The 16,111-nt window shown below is 44.0% G+C and overlaps 1 protein-coding gene across 5 annotated transcripts in view; it reads left to right on the top strand.

Annotated features, from left to right (window-relative positions):
- Positions 1–987: 987 nt before the first annotated feature.
- Positions 988–16,111, top strand: part of ASTN1 (astrotactin 1) — a 295,307-nt gene continuing 280,183 nt past the window's right edge. For all 5 annotated transcript variants that reach the window (XM_066361604.1, XM_066361603.1, XM_066361600.1 and 2 more), the window contains exon 1: positions 988–1,518. In XM_066361604.1, the coding sequence (XP_066217701.1) occupies positions 1,236–1,518 (283 nt within the window). In that variant the 5' untranslated portion in view covers positions 988–1,235. The remainder of the gene's footprint in view (positions 1,519–16,111) is intronic.

Genomic DNA, 16,111 nt, shown 5'->3' with positions numbered 1-16,111 from the left:
AGGGGCATACTTCTCCAAAACGTTATTGGTCATCATGTCAGAGAAAGTTCAGTTAAAGACCAGATTCCAGCACACAAAAATGTCATTTTCTACTACTGTTTATTGCACACTGTCATCATTTTAAGACAACATAGCCCAGCACTAAGGGAAACAAAACATATGCATTGTTGCCGTTGTTGCTGTTGTTTTCATCTACCCTGCTCTACTCTTGACTGGGCGGAGGACTGACTTGACCCATACCCAAGGATATTCTTTTATTCCTTTTCCATTTGTTAAGAGTGCTTGGAAACTTTATCTCATTTTCTTCTAGCTCTGTTCTAGTCACTGGATTCTCTAAAATTAAAGGCTCAACATTTCTTATTATAGCATTCCCCCAGTCATCTTCATATTGATTACAACAGATAGCATTTATAACAGAAATGAAACAAAGAGGCAGAGTGAAGTTGCAAATGAAAGTTCTGGTCTGCTGCTTAACTGTATGTAGTAGGTTAGCTTTGTTCTCTGTTGTTCATATCTATAACTCAATCTAGCTATATCTATAGAATTAATATTTTTCTTTAACTATTTCTGCCAAGTTAGTGCTGAGTAAAACATCCACAGTGCATTGATCCCGACACCAGCTTATCCAATAAACAAGTCTAACTAGTGGTTTAAAAAAAGACAAGACCGGGACCACCTATATCCACAAAATAACTGGGGGTGTATTTGCATCTAGAGGGATCCCCCCACACCTGCTCTGAGTAAGCGCTTTTAAAGGCGTGTACCCTTCCCGAGCCTTCAGGATAACGTTGCGAGAGGGAAGACTTTGCATTGCAAAGACCGGTTTGTGAAATGCTTGGCAGGTTGTCAATAGCCAAGCGTGGGCTCCTCGGGAGGGATGCAAAAGAGAAAGGCTTGAGCACGGGGAGCCTGCTGGGGGCTGACCTGATTCCCTAGAATCCCGGGCTCCCTTCCTCTTTCCTCCCGACGTCCTTCCTTCCCTTTTACTCCTCTCTTACCCCCCTCCCTTTTCCCATCCCTAGCTCAGCAGCTGGAAGAAACAAAGAACGCGGGCTCTCTAGGCTTCAGCGCTAAGCCCCGCGCACGGCCAGCGGCATCTCTTTCTGGGTACCGGGGTCTCCCGCTGCGCGTCCCCTCCCCACCGCCCCCGCCTCCCGCGCGTGCCCGCTCGCTCCCTCCCGGCTCGCTTCCTCCCCCACCTTCGCGGCGCTGGGAGGAAGGTGCCGGGGCTCAAGATGGCTTTAGCCGGGCTCTGCGCCCTGCTCGCCTACTGCTGGGGGCCGGCGGCGGTGCTGGCCACGGCGGCCGGCGACGTGGATCCCTCCAAGGAGCTGGAGTGCAAGCTCAAAAGCATCACGGTGTCGGCGCTGCCCTTCCTGCGCGAGAACGACCTGAGCATCATGCACAGCCCCTCGGCCTCCGAGCCCAAGCTCCTCTTCTCGGTGCGCAACGACTTCCCGGGAGAAATGGTCGTGGTGGACGACCTGGAGAACACGGAGCTGCCCTACTTCGTGCTGGGTGAGTCCCGGGGGAGGTCGCGGCGGCCGGAGACGCTGGCCCGGCTCCCCACCCCCCACCTCGGCTCGCGCTACACAGGCACTGGCCGGCGACTTCCCCTCCCCCACTGCTACCTCGCTGGATCCGCCCCGTTCCAGGCCGTTCTCCACACCCACTTGCGGGCTGGCGCCTCGGTGTCCCTGACTTCTCCCCACATCCCACCTGAGTGCTGGGCCCTCACTCTCCTGCATCTGCCCTGACTCAGAGGAACAGGTTGCCAGCGTCCCTGAAACCTTCCCAGCCTGACCACCCAGCCTTCATTCAGGAGCGCATCGACAGCCCTACGGGGCTGCTACCAGCTGGGCCCCCATAAGCCTGGCTACCTACTCCCTGGCCACATGCTCAGTTCTTCGCTTCCCACTCCTTGGACACCCACGTCCACCCACAGCATTTCCTGGGGGAGTAGGAAACAGGTATCTGCTGTCTGTCGCCTTGCCAGGCGTGTGCGGGCCACATTGCACTGGCTGCCTCTTCACTTACTGAGAGCTCCTTATCTGTCACCAGGTTACTGACACTCTCTCTGGCCTTTCCTCCAGGACACTCAAGTTTCCTGTACCTCTAGTGTCCATCCTGGTGAGTCCTACCTCATACCTACAAATATGACAGCCACCTCTACATCTCCGTGCCACCTCACAGGTCCCTGGATCGAGAAGTCACCCAGCCGAACTCCTTCCGTGGTTTTGCTCTCCTCTTTGTTCTTGAGAACACCCTGGGTAGGCAGAGGCACCCCTGGCCTCCCTGGGTGAGCTGCTCTTCCATCCTTCCTTTGTCTACATATCTCTCTTGGTACCCCTTTTTTCATTTCTTAGGCCACAAAACTCCTTCAGGTACCAGAAACTACTTCACTTCTGACCCCCCACTTTTCACTACCAGGTTGCAAAGGGAAAGGGACTGTGGTCCTGCCCCAGCACCTGGCGAGGCCCCCCCCCCCCACAAGTTCCTGTGATTTCTGCAACTGAAATTCCCCTTGCTTCTTCATGGCAGGTGTCTCTCTCACCCTGCTGGGCACACCTACTGTGCAATCCGGTTTCTTTAGTGATGCTGTCCATCATTCTTATTTTGCCCAGGAAAGAATTCAGAAATAACCACAAGTAAGTCTCTAGATTCAAGAAAAAATATGGTAATGTCTAGGAGACTGTTTTAGCTCCTTTATGCCCCACCAGCTAGAACTCACTTTGCAGGGACATGGCTTCCTGATGGACACATAGGCTAGAGCCACAAGTGGAATGTCACCTGACATCTCTTCGTGCTCTTTCTTCACACAACGGATAGCTTCACACTGAAAACATGAGGAAGTTTCCCATTCCTATGGAAAAACAATTTCTGAAATCTCCTGGCCTTGGACGAGTTGGTTTACAGGCCTGGAGCGCAGCTCAGCAATGCCATTGAACCAACCTATGCTCTTGATGGCATTATTTATTTTTGCATTAAAAATGTACTAATAGTATAGAAGAACGGGGAGCTGACTGGGAATGGGGACACTGGATATGCTGCTCATCACAATGTGCAATTGCTGGTTAGTCGGGGCTGTAAATCTCGTGTGGAAGCCCTGCTGACAGGCAAGTTCAGTCTGTTTGTCATAGTGCATAGGAAAGAGTAAAGGGAATTGTGTGTTTCTAAATAGCCTGTTTTGAACTTTATATGCAGTGTGTCCTGTGCTACATGGAGACATGTGTGGTGCACGACAAAGGGACCATTAGACTAGCAAATATTAAAAATTCCACCTCTTTTTTTGCAGAATCCCAAAGCTAGGGCCTAAAGCCATGATGTGCCTATTAGGATCCCATGTGCACAGCAAAAGCCCAGATGTTAGGGAATGGGTTTTTTGCACCTCTGTGCAAAGCTGCCCACTGCTGCACCCTGTTGGAGTTGCTATGGTAACCTCCTGCAACTTGGCATTTACACCCAGGAACAGACTCCCTCTCACTTCAGGGCCAGATGCACTCGCTAAATGCATTGATTGTCCGCCGCCCTCCTAGTCGGTGGGGTATGTTCAGAACCAGGGAGGGACTGGTACCTATTCCTCCTGGCCCAGTATTCCCAGGAGGAGTCAGAGTGACTCTCAGCTTGGGTGGTGGAACAGAGCTGGGCAGAAAGGGAGAAGAGTCCAAGTTCATGGAGGGTAGTCCCAAGTGTAGTTGCTTTTGAAGTTAACTTTTGTGGTTCTGGATTCTGCCACTTGCAGCCAGTACTAAGGCTATGGGGACTTTGATTTGGAACTCTTCCTACTCTTATCCCTGGAACCTAGTTTGCTGAATTTAACCCCTGGAAAAATCTGAATTAATAAAAACTGGGAATTCATTGAGCATTCGCTCAATATTCATACAAGTTAAAAAATAAAATAAAAGGCTCCCATCCTCAGGTCTTCTGTAGTTAGTGGAAACAGACTGAGGAGCTGTAAGAGCTGTAGGTAACAATACCTGATTGTGTGGTGGAGGAAGGTGGAGGCAAGTTGAGGAAGGAGGTATTGGCATGATAACATCAGACTCCATGAACACAGGAGCTTGACTAAGGGCCTTGACCAAATCCAGATTCTTTGGTTTCCTTTTGTTTCCAGGATCTAGTTCTGTCCCTTCAGTGAGGCAAACAAGGGGCTTCTCCTGACCATAGATAGCTGGCTTCTCCAGCCTCTTATCCCTGCGAGCCTGTTGGGGCCTTTCAGGCCTCTTCCAGGACTTCGCACATGCTGTTCCCTCTGCCTAGAATGCTCTTCCTGCCTTCTCCACTTGGCAGTCAGTCATCCATTCTTCTAAACCCTGCACCCATGTCACCTCTCTCTGAAGTCTCCCCCCCCCCTCGGTCCCCAGACCATCTTAGTCCATCCTGCTTCCATGCTCTCTTCTTGGATTGAGAAAACGAAACACAAATGACTGGAATTAAAGGTAGAGTAGATTGGTTTGGCCTGGGGTAGGCTAAGCCATTTGACATCATGGAAGGCAGCTGAGTCAAGGAGGGTGGTGGGCATGGCTGCAGGTCGGCCTTCTGGTAGGATAGTGGAGAGGATCACACCTGGCTCTGTCATGTGGGGCGTGGTTCTCCACTTGAAATCCTGCAGGGGGGGCTGACCGAGTCAGAAGGTGGTGGGGTGCAGCCCGACCTCCGGAGTTGTCTCCCAGTCCCTGGTGTCGTTTTTGCCTGTGGGATAATCCTGAGCTGCAGCTTTGGGGATGGCGGACTCTCCTGTTGTCTAAGGTAAGGTTTGCAAATTGTGGTGCAACTTCCGGTTCTGTTTTGCTCGCTACACAATTTAAAAATGTTTTTCACTTTGAATGTTGTTGATTAAGGCGCGCCATCTTCAGAATGCCATGCTTCCCACAAACACGGATTTTCCTGCGGCAGGGCCTCTTTTCTATGGTACTTATGTGGGGCTCCGGGTGAGGTAACCGACACGTCTGTTTCAGAAGTGCTGTAACACTCTCTGACCTCCTAAGATAACTGTAATTTCTCATCTAAGATATTTAGAGAATAAGCCTTATGACCCTCTCAGGAGAACGTAGAAAGTTTGTCAAGTTGGACAATTCAAGTGTCACGTGTCAACCTCAGTTTTGTTCCTCAACTTTCAAAACAGCAGACGTTCCTGTTTGGAGGCGTATTTGATTTTGGAGACAACTGGTTAACCTGAAGTGTGGCTTCCACACTCACGCGTGATTTTTTTGTGCTGTGACAAAACATATTTAATTTATTAGTCTCACGACTAAAAGGGATGCGCCCCTGTTTCAGACCCAACTGCTGAGCTTGTGCACATGTGAAAGTTAGTGAGGGACACTGTTCCCCTTGTGCCTAGGAGTTTAGCCACAGCGGTCCTGGTTTTCATTTGGAGAAGGTACTCTGGCACTCCTGAAGATGAACTGGCTGGCCTGCCCAGCTGCGGTGAGTTCCCCCCAGCCAGGTGCTGTTTAAAGAATCTGGACCAGTCCAGTGGGAAACAGGTCTGGTGTCTAATTCCTGGCTTCCTAATTGTCCTCTAACAGGGGAGGAAAGTGAGGATCGGAGAAGTTTAATAACTTAGGTTCCTGTAGCTAAAGGTTGATGGGTCCATCACTCACACTTGGGTCAATCTAACATTTAAGGCTTTCTCTTGGTTACTATTTTATAGGCCTTAATTTTTTTCAAACTGTGTTCTTTTTCATGGTTGGCTAAAAGGAGCGCTGGCAATGGTTAGCACAGGGAAAACATACCTGGTTTGTATACAGGAGTCCTTTTGGGTTCTATGTAAATGCATTTAAAACATTTTTTTTCCTATTGATTTGAGAGAGAGAGAGAGAGAGCATCAACTTACTTCACTTATTTGTTCCATTTAGTTGTGTGCTTGTTGATTGCCCTGACCGGGGATTGAACCTGTGACTTCGGCATGCTGGGACTATATTCACTGAGCCACCCAGCCAGAGCTGTATGTAAATGCCTTTTGAATATCCTTGCCCACTGATTTCTCACACAAACCTTAATGCAGAAGAAAGTGAGCTTCATTGAGAAATATTTACCTAAGTTGGTATACTTCCCTAAGCAGAATTGGGGAATTCTTGTTTCATTCATAGTCTCCAGGTATGGGTAGCCACGTTAGTTATGGCACCCACGGTTGTTATGAATGAGGTGGGTTATAGATGAGTGAAGTTGACATGCCCAGTGCTCTTCTTGGAAGGGCCCACAGAAATGCACACTGGGAATCTGAGGAGAATGCACCATCATCAGATGGAGCCCTGCAGAAGCTGTCGTGGTTCTAACTCCTTTCCCAAGTCCCTGAATTAGGTGGCCCTGTGCTGAGACGCTGCCATCAGAGCCCAGAGCAGCTGCTTAAGAAGCAGTGAGTAGGTTTTTGATTAGCTTCAGATGCACCATTGGACGTAGTTTTGCTTATGGGTGAGTCCTTGCTTAACAGGAAGCTCCCTAGGTTTTTGTCACACATCTCTCCATCTCCCCATTTGAAAAGAAGCTTTAAGATTTATTTCTTTTTCCTCCTTGGTTCTCCTCTACAGTGAGCTGCCTGGGTTAACAGTAAACACATGTGCACAGAGTGCCAGCCTGTCCACGGCATGGGGGGATGGATGGTAGCGACCTTCAGGTGGGGCCTTCAGCACTGAAATCACTTCTGCTAGCAGAACGCACTAATTCACACTGTCATTAGTTTACTGTTTCTCTACAGAAATGGAGAATTGTTTTACATCAATGGAATTTTGAGTGCGAGAGTGATGAATTTTACAGTGCCTCAAACGCTCTTCTAGTATTCCAGTATATGGCTTAAATGCAAATCATTGGAGGTTTTCAAGGAAAAAGAAGTATGAGCTTCATTTCTTGATTCATCTTTGGAGGAAAGATTTAGGTCTTGTTTTGTAGAGCCCCACCCCGCCCCTTTCCTTCCTTCCTCCCTTCTTCCCTCCTCCCCTCCCTTCCATCCTTCCCTCCCTCCTTCCTTCCCTTCCCTCCTTCCTTCCTTTCCTTCCTTCCTTCCCTTCCCTCCTTCCCTTCCCTTTCTCCCTTCCTCCCTCTTTTCCTTCCCTCTTTCTTAGGAATGTAATTAAACTTATCTCAGATGAAGGCCGGTTCACAAGAATAGAACTTGGCACCTTGTTCAGTAGGAAAATGCCAAGTCTTTATTTTTTCCCTTGTACACCAAGTTCAAATATATGCTCACAGATGGCAGAAATATCTCTATATTGAGCAAGTTAATCTCCCAGGACAAGTTAAGGTCTATGGTAATTTCTCATGTAGCACAATTTGGCATCTACCACCATTTTTTTGTTGTTGTTACAAATATGAAATTGTGATTTAAAAACCAAATAATGATTTTTAAATCACATAGAATGTAAAACTTTGAGGGGGAAAAAAGTGCCTCTATTGATCCCTAAATTTCCAAGGAACAAAATTTAGGAAAAGTAAATTCTCATCAGAGATGATCTAAATTGACAGGACAAAAACCCTTTGGCATTGGGAACAGAGTTGAAAACATGCACGCCTTATGACCGAGCAATTCCACCTCTAGGTGATTATGACATCGGAATTCTTACATGGACACACAAGAACATTTGTGGCCATGTCTTTGGCCACAGCAAGACCTGGAAGCAACCTGATATCCAACATAATAGTAGGTGTTCCAGTGTACATGGTGTTCCAGTCAGCCAGTGGACTATCATCCAACCATGAAAAGAATTGAGCTGCAGCCACATACACCACCATGGGTCAGCTCGCACCTGCAGTGTTAAATGGGAGTAAGATACCAGCTGAAAAATACATACAGTATAACTTTATTGATATAAAGTTCAGAATAACAAGATATTACTCAAGGACATGGCGACATGGCAAAATTTTTATGAAAAGCAAAGAAACGCAAAATCAAGGACACCATTTCATCTGGTGGAAAGGGGACATCATGTGAGAGAGGGAAAGGAGAAGAGGGACTTCAGATGTTCTGGCAGTTACTTGATGTTTGCTTTTCTTTCTTTATAAATCGTAATGTTCTATAACAGTTTTAGATTTACAGAAAAATTGCAAAGGTAAAGAGTTCCCATTAGGAACATGTTACATTTGTATGACACATGTGTTACAATTAAAGAACCAATATTGATATATTATAAAGTTCATACTTTATTCAGATTTTCTTAGTTTTTACTTAATATCCTTTGTTGTTTTGTTGTTGTTATAAGATCCCACCTAGTATACTATGTTACTTAGGGTCTCCTCTTGGCTGTGATAGTTTCTTAGACTTGTTCTTGATGACCTTGGCAGTTTTGAGGAGGTCTGGTCGGGTGTTAAAGTTACTCTTTCCCCCCTTTCCATGCTGTGCTCTTTGATGGAGATCATTATGCATAGTCCATACCAGTGGAATGGGGAATTGAGATCCACCTCCTAAAAAACTGTCTACATAACATATATTGAATTATTCTACATGAGAGAATTGTCTTTTATCTCCCATTAATTTATTTATTTAATCATTTTTTATATTATATGGACTCATGAATATTAATTTTACACTTTAGGTTATAATACCATATTCCTTTATTGATTTTATTGCTCAAATTGGTCCAGCTTTGGCTAATGTGAGCTCTTTCAGTTGACCTCTACGTCCCTTTGACATACCCTCATCAGTGTGGGTCTTGGTTCTGTTTTTGTTTTTTTGAGCACTATTCTTTTCCATCAAAACCACCTGCTCTGGGCTCATTTTATATATTTCCTCCTGGGTCCTGGAGTCGGTGTTCTGCATGGAGCCCTGATTCTTTCCATTGAAGAGTGGTATTAAAAACTAGATGGGGGTGGTGTTGTGTCTAGGCTCCCTCAACTGACTGAACAGGGAAAGAGATCTGTGTCTACTAACTCATATTTAACATATCTATAAACATTGCTGTATGTAACCATCTGTATACATAGTAAGTTAAGCATGAGTTCATACTGATGTCTCCAGCTCTAATCTATAATCTGATTATCATTACCTAATTTATAATTTAATCCATCGATCATACTAGTCTTCTCCCTTTGCTCTTCTCCAACAGTGAGAAATTTGGTTCTCACTATCTTCCATCTATTAATTTAATTGTTCAATTCCACTATACATCTATAGCAGCAGTATTGGAATTCTTTACCCATTCCCCCGTGGGGGAAAAACTTTATCAGAGTACAGTTTATATGTACAATCTTGCACTGCTTGACAACAGGTATGTTATAAGAAATGAGTCGTTAGTTGATTTTACCCCTGTGCGAACACTTTAGAGGGCACTTAAATAGACCTGGATGGTAGCCTGTGGCACTCTAGATGGTAGAGCCTGTTTCTCTGTAGGGCAGGAAAAATAATTTTCCCTCTCCCCTCATGGGTCTGTGGCTGAGACTTCCCTGCAATAAAAGACAGATTGACCAGAGAAAAACAAAAGTTTAATAACATGTGCGGCCCCTGTCAGCACTAGAGTTTTGAGATCCATTCATGTCACTGTGCTACTATTTGTATCTATTCATGTGCCTCTCTATATTGTTTTATTTACTGAAGCTCTGTAGTATGTTTTAATATTTGGTAGGACTGGTCACTACTATTCTTTTGCAGAATTCTCCTAGCCATTTTTTTTCATGTAGCTTGTCTAGCTCCCAAAACAACAACAAACAACAACAAAACAAGAATAACAAAAACTAGCAGTGTTTTTGTTTCAAATCCTGTTAACATTTTTAACTAAGAAAGAAATCCTTATAAAATTAAGGTTTTCTGTTTAGGAAGCTGGTATATTTATTTGTACTTGTTCAAGTCTTTAGTCCTGTGGTAGAGTTTTAAAGGTTTTTTTTTTTCCTTTATATAGCACTTATATATTTCTTGCTAGATTTACTTCTGTGTATTTTTTTGGGGAGTGCTTTTGTTAGAGGAGGTTTGCTTTTATATATACATACATTCTAAACGATGACGGTTTGTGTATATGAAAGCTGCTGATGTCTGGGCGTTAATCTTTAGCCCTGCTACCTTCTGAGGTCTCGATGAGTGTGCTTCAGTTGGCGCTCTGGCATATCTCAGCTTACAGACGTGTCCTGGGCGAGCGCCGATCAGGTTGTTTCTTCCTCACAAGCTTTTGTGCTTCTAATTTCGTTCTCTTGTCTAATTGCACTGGTAGTAACTCCCATACCATGTCAAATAAAAATGTGCTAATGTGAATTCTTGTCTTTGCCCGATGTTAATGGTAATAAGCCTGCTGTCTTGACATTATGATAATGGATTTGGGGTTAAAATAGATAAAAAGTATCATGTTAAAGAAGAATTTAGTGGGTTTTGCCTAATTACTAAAAAATATTTTTTAATTAAAATGTATTTTCAGTGTTTATAAGCCTATATTTTTCTATTTAGATTTATTAAAAGGATGAATTATATAAGTAGATTTTGTATTATTGATCTTAGCATTCCTGAAACAACGCTCACTTGGTAAATGATGAATTATTTCTCTAATATGCTGTTGGATTATGTTTTATTATTAAGGATGTTTTGCATCAGTATTTCCAAGTGTGGTTAGCCTTATATTTTCGTTGTGTGTGGACCTTTGTCAGGATTTGGCATTAATTTTGCATTTACTTCCTAAAAATAATTTTCAAGTCTTCCTTCTTTATTTGCTCTAGATTAATTTAAATAGCATCGAAGTTATTTACAGAGCCTATAATCTTGGCCACTGTCCTATCCAGTGTGGTGGCGGGAAGGCTGAATTAAGTACTGGCTCCTTTGCTAGGAAATAATTAGACACTAAATTAGACAGGATAATAGGAACTTCTTTCCCAAGAAAATGGTCTATGGTGAGATTAAAGGATAGTGGGATTTATGTTGGTAAGCATGGGGGTTCTGACTTTGGGGGATAACTTATGAGCTCTAGACTAAGGAAGCAGGAAGTAGAAGGCGTAAAATCAAAATGGGTCACAGGCTGCATAGCAGAGAAATATGCAAGCTTTTACACTTTGCGGAAGACCTTGCCTCAGACTTTACCTAACAAAGTGAGACTCATTTCTAGACACCTTCAACTCCTAAACTTGTAGATCTACCTCCACATTTATTCTTACTTTTTCATCTCCAATTGCCAATACTTTTTAAAATTCAGTAATATATTTTTAACCTAATATATTCAAAATAGTATTTCAGTATACAATCAATGTACAAATATTAATGAGACATTTTACATGCTCTTTTTGCTCCAAGTCTTCTCAATGCAGTGTGTATTTTACACTCACAGCATGTCTCGGTTTGACCAGCCACTTAAGTGTGACCACTAGCTGTTGTATTAGACAGTGCAGATAAGTAGTTGTAAAGTCACTTCCCAGTGCATAGAAGCTACCACTAATATCAAGTAGCTTAAAATCACACATGGCAACTTGCCTAGCTTTTTGAAGTCAAGTTCAGTACCTTTTAGAAAGGAAGTACTCCAAGTTTATTTTTCTAATTGAATTATTTTTCCCCTAGGTGAGTGTCCTTACTTGTTTGATGTATCTACAGTCAAAATGTCTCATTGTAGCAATGCATCATTTTGTTAGTCGTGAAACGTTAAAACACTCCATACATTGTACTTTATTTCTCAGAAATGAGAGCTGTTTTAAGAATGTGTTTTCATAAGATCTGCCAAAAAATTTTTATTTTTTATTTTTGCATAATAGCTCTTTTTTTTCCCCCTGCCAATACTCTTGAGTAGCTACTTAGTACTGGTCATGATAGATCTCTCCGGATATAAAGAGAAGTAAAAAAGACACAGCCTGCCTTCACAGAACAAGAATTCTGCGTTCTGGGACCTCACTGTATCTATTGTTTCTCACTTCTAGATCTTGTCTTCTTCTTGCCCCTTATTTTACCTAGATCTTTCCCTTAAAACTACAGATATTTTCATGTTTCTCCCACTTTAAAAAACCGAACTTACTTACCTGTGTACCCTCTTAGCCGGCATCTTATCTCTCTCCCTGTTCACCGTGGCTTTGACGTGTCCACATCATTCCATTGAGGTTGCCTTTGACCCCCAGTGTTAAGTCCAAGTGACACTCTTCTCTCCTCATCTTAACGGCCCACTGTTGCATTTGCCACCGCTGACCTTCCTTGACATTGTCCCCTCCTTTTCCTGGGTAACGCACAGCCTCTTCATAGGTAAGCAGGTACCTTGTGAAACTGAAGGAAATCCAGTAACAATAGAGTCCTCCCCAGCTCAGCTGGTGGCACCTTTGAGAGCCTCGTTACTCCCCATCTGACGGTACTGTCTGAGTCGCAGGACCTGCTGGAGGGTGCTCGGGGTTCTCAGCCCAGCACGAAAGGTGCTCCAGATGGTGGTCTCTGTTTCTTCAACACCATCTCAGATTAATCTTGTATTAATTGGAACTTGTTCATTGCAAGTAAGAGAAAACTTAGTTCAAGCTGATGTCAATGATAACGGGGGTTCATAGGCTCCAGTCGTGCTTGTATCCAGGCTCCAGCTGTGTGTCTCTGCAGTTCTCATGGCCTTGGCCTCCTCTGTGTGTGACCTACATCCTTAGGATGGTAGTTCCAGGCATCACATCGCCATAGAAAAGGTTTAGAGGAGGAGTCGGGATGGCTTCCGAGAGCTCTCTCATCAGAGGACAAAGGGTGTTCCCTCCCAGCAGTCCCCCGGAAGCCACTCCTTACAACTCTGCATTGTGAGATGACTTAGGCTGGCCCATCCCTGGATCCGTCTCTCTCTCTGCCTAAGGGATGCAGTAACTGGTCAGCTTCCACTAGTCAGGCTTCATTCTGGAGCTGGGGTCCCAGACCACGTGGGGGAGGGAAGGCAAGGAGGAAACCTTCAACAATTCCCCTCTACTTCATACTTCAGGAATGGTGACCTGTTAATCTCTTCTGGTTTTGCCCCTGAATCCTTTCGTTCCTCCATATACTGTACATCTTAGGTGCAGCCTCTTCTGAGAGTGTTTGCCCTTCTCTATTGTCAGAGCAGTCCACACATCACCCCTCCCCCAACTCTCTTCTTGCCCCTTTGCCAATCCCATGAGACTCAGGCTCCTTACTGCAGACGATTTCCTAGTCATCTCAGCATCCTCGGCTCCCAGCACGGTGCCTGTGTGACACGGAGTAAGGACTTCATGAATGCACATTGAACTTGGTTTCACTGAACTTGACCCGACCGACCCTTGTGCCGCCTGCTGGTCTAGCTCGGTGGGAGGTTTTCGAATGTTTCAGACATCTTCCTGTGGACCGATGAGACCCTTTCTAGAGGCTCTGGGAGGGGGAAACGCTATTCCTCACACTATTAATATGTTCCTTGTCCTTTTCACAGAGTTGATATTTGCACGGAGGGAAATAAATGCAGTGAAGCCCGCCATCCAGAGTCACTGTACTTCTCAACACACGCATGGTTTCTGTTTTTGAAATCCAGCTCTACTTAGGGTATCCAAGACGAGTACTTGTCCTCTCCGTAACTAACTTGACAAAATGCACATGAAGCGTTTGTGCTACAAGCTAAAGTGTGATTGTTCCTGACCAGTGGAAAACTCCCTGCTTTGGTCTTATACTACAATCTTTGCCAGGAAAAAAACAGCTTCAAAAAACAAGCAAACTAGAGGGTGGGGCAAAGGTTTACAGTGTGAGTACGTGAAACACAGAGTTTATTCTTTTTTTTTTTTTTAATTTTAATTTATTTTACTTTTGTGGCAGAGACAGAGAGAGAGTTAGAGAAAGGGACAGACAGATAGGAAGGGAGAGAGATGAGAAACATCAATTCTTCATTTGGCTGCTCCTTAGTTGTTCATTGATTGATTTCTCATATGTGCCTTGACCGTGGGGCTACAGCAGACCGAGTGACCCCTTGCTCCAGCCAGTGACCTTAGGCTCAAGCTGGTGAGCCTTGCTCAAACCAGATGAGCCTGCGCTCAAGCTGGCGACCTCGGGGTCTCGAACCGGGATCCTCCACGTCCCAGTCCGACGCTCTATCCACTGCGCCACCGCCTGGTCAGGCGAGTTTATTCTTGTATTGTTATTTATTGTATTATTTTCCATACGAAAGACTCTAAGCCTCCTTTTGCCCACACTGTATATTTTATTCAGACTTGGGTATTTGGTCCACGTAGTCTTGAAAACAAATATAGTTCATTGGAAAACAGTTGACAATATTTGTAGGCAATGAAATTCCGAGCTTTTAAGAGGGAAAAAAAATGGGTATTATAAAAACTTGTAAATGTCACAGTGAGCTTGCAGCTTTCCAATACTTTGAGCTGTTTCTCATGAGACCCATAATGCTATTAATGAAGCAGAGTTGTTGAAATTGTGCTATGAGATGTGCCAACACTTGGAACATCTGTGTAAATCCATGAGACCATATTTTCAAAATAACCAGTGAGTGACATTTCAAAACTGTGCATCAATAAAAAAAAAAAAAAGTACATTCACATTTCCAATGGGTAATGAGTTTTAATGAAGAGTAGACAGAATGTTCAGTGCACAGCTGCTGTGTCCACATCCCCACTTACCTTTGAGAAAGTAACACTTCCCGAGTTTTGGTGTAATGTCAGAGAGTGGCCACACTTTTCTGGAACGGCTATTAAAGTTCTCTCTCGTCACAATCTCTGTGTGAGGTGGGGTTTTCCTCATGCACGTCAGCCAGAATCACATGTTGCATCGTATTCAGTGCAGAGGCCAAGATGAGGAACCAGCTGCTGTTTGTTAAAAGACGGATATTTAACCCTTTGAGCAGTAAGAACGTTCATGTACGTCCTCATGCCTCCTGACCATCCAGAGTAGGATCGTACATGTACGTCTTTAAAAAAAGGCAAATAAATGTATGTTCTTCTTGTTTCCATAAATTGGTTATCAAACAAACATGATTTTAAGTGAATAAAACTGGAACTGGAACTAATTTCATTTTTTGAAAAAAAACTCACTCTTGGGGGTCAGCGAGCCTGAAAAAACCTCACTACTCAAAAGGTTAAGAGCTGCTAAGTGTACAAGACAAGTCACTCTTCTCATTATTTCTTTTATCATAAAAATATTTTTTCATAAAATATATAGTTCATGTTAACATACAGTGTGTTTCTTACAGCTTTTAAATTAAGAGATCTTTAAAACATTTCTTTTAGTTCTGGTTTCAAATATGGTAAACATTAATAGGTGTAAGCCCACAGAAACAAAAGCCACTTGTGGTTCCCAGTGATTTTTAAGAATGAAATGGGTTGCTGAGACCAAGCAGTTCAATAACCAATGACCTAAGTTGCATGGCACCTCAGATGGGGACTCACCTTATACAGTGGTACCTTGAGATACGAACAGACCAACATACAAATTTTTTTTTTTTAAGATACAAGCTGTGACTCAGTCCATATTTTTGTTTGAGATCCAAGCGAAATTCCGAGATACAAGTTGTGATTTGGGAAGCTGCCGCTAGTTGGTGCGTTGGCGCACGGGTCCAGTATTGGAAGTTTGATATGTGAGTTGACTTACAAGCTCGGTTACAGAACGAATTAAATTTGTATCTCAAGGTACCACTGTACTCCAGGAGGAATTAACTATCTTTCATGTGAATGTTGGAGTCTTACATGTATACCTCTGTTACAACACTTCCAACAGCATAGTACTAGTTGGCATTCCTGCTTTTCTCTAGCCCAGCAATTTTCAACTTTTTCATCTCATGGCACACATAAATTAATTACTAAAATTCTGCAGCAGGCCCTGGCTGGTTGGCTCAGTGATGGAGCGTTGGCCTGGCATATGGAAGTCCTGGGTTTGATTCCTGTTCAGTGAACACTGGAGAAGTGACCATCTGCTTCTCTACTTCTCCCCAACCTCCCCCTCTGTCTCTCTCAATCTCTTCTTCTCCCACAGCCATGGCTCAAATGGTTGAAGCAAAGTTGGCCCAGAGGGCTGAGGATGGCTCCATGGCCTCGCCTCAGGCACTAAAATAGCTCAGTTGTCGAACAATGGAGCAGCGGCTCAGACAGGGAGAGCATTGCCTGGTAGGGAGCTTGCTGGGTGGATCCCGGTCAGGGTGTATGCGGGAGTCTGTCTCTGCCTCCCTGCCTTTCATTTAATAATAATAAAAAAAAATCTGCAGCACATCAAAATATTACATTATTGCTGGTCTGACAAAAAAAACATAGGTATAATTTTGAA

The sequence above is a fragment of the Saccopteryx leptura genome, chromosome 2 (assembly GCF_036850995.1).
Source record: "Saccopteryx leptura isolate mSacLep1 chromosome 2, mSacLep1_pri_phased_curated, whole genome shotgun sequence".
NCBI classification, from domain to species: domain Eukaryota; kingdom Metazoa; phylum Chordata; class Mammalia; order Chiroptera; family Emballonuridae; genus Saccopteryx; species Saccopteryx leptura.
Note: the sequence above shows the minus strand (reverse complement) of the source record. Positions and strands in the feature narration are given on the sequence as shown.